Below are 720 nucleotides of genomic sequence, written 5' to 3'. Positions count from 1 at the left end.
TGGATCCAACCCAATTTTAGGGACATCTCACCCCAATTCCAGAAGGATCCTGGTGGAATTCCAAACTTTGGTGTCCTTCAAACCCAACCCCAGTTGGTTCTACCTCAATCCCAGTTGGATCCAACCCAATCCCACTTGGATCAGACCCAATTTTAGGGGTTTTCAACCCAACTCCAGGCTCTGGAACCAACCCCATTTTAGGGACATCCAACCCCAATTCCAGGCTCTGGATCTCACCCAATTTCAGGGGATTTCAACCCAATTTTAGGGACATCCAACCGCAATTCCAGAAGCATCCTGGTGGAATTCCAAACTTTGGTGTCCCTCAAACCCAACCCCAGTTGGATCCACCCCAATTTCATGACATTCCAACCCAATCCCAACTGGACGGATCCAATTTTCGCCGATCCCACCCTGACCCCAAACTCCCGGATTTTTCCCCGGATTTTCCCGGATTTTCCAGAGCCCCCGGAGGTGGCGGTGTTCCCCAAGCACCCGGTGGAGCAGGACGAGCCCAACATCCTGATCTGCTACGTCACCAAGTTCTGGCCGCCGGTGCTGGGGCTGAGCTGGCTGCGCAACGGGGTCCCGGTGGCGCGCGGCGTCCTGGAGACGCCCTTCTACCCCGACCGCGACTTCACCTTCCGCAAGTTCTCCTACCTGCCCTTCATCCCCCGGCCCGGAGAGTACTACGACTGCAAGGTGGAGCACGAGGGGCTG

General features: G+C 56.1%; 1 protein-coding gene across 1 annotated transcript; it reads left to right on the top strand.

The window, feature by feature from the left end:
• Window positions 1-360: 360 nt before the first annotated feature.
• On the top strand, window positions 361-717 carry LOC121360142 (RLA class II histocompatibility antigen, DP alpha-1 chain-like; the record flags this gene model as incomplete). The annotated part of the gene is made up of 1 exon (XM_041479672.1): window positions 361-717. A coding segment is annotated over exon 1 (357 nt), but the record flags the coding sequence as incomplete, so codon positions are not given.
• Window positions 718-720: the final 3 nt, after the last annotated feature.

Source organism: Pyrgilauda ruficollis, unplaced genomic scaffold, assembly GCF_017590135.1.
Source record: "Pyrgilauda ruficollis isolate IOZ18807 unplaced genomic scaffold, ASM1759013v1 scaffold4947, whole genome shotgun sequence".
Taxonomy (NCBI): domain Eukaryota; kingdom Metazoa; phylum Chordata; class Aves; order Passeriformes; family Passeridae; genus Pyrgilauda; species Pyrgilauda ruficollis.
This window is presented reverse-complemented; position numbering and strand designations above follow the sequence as displayed.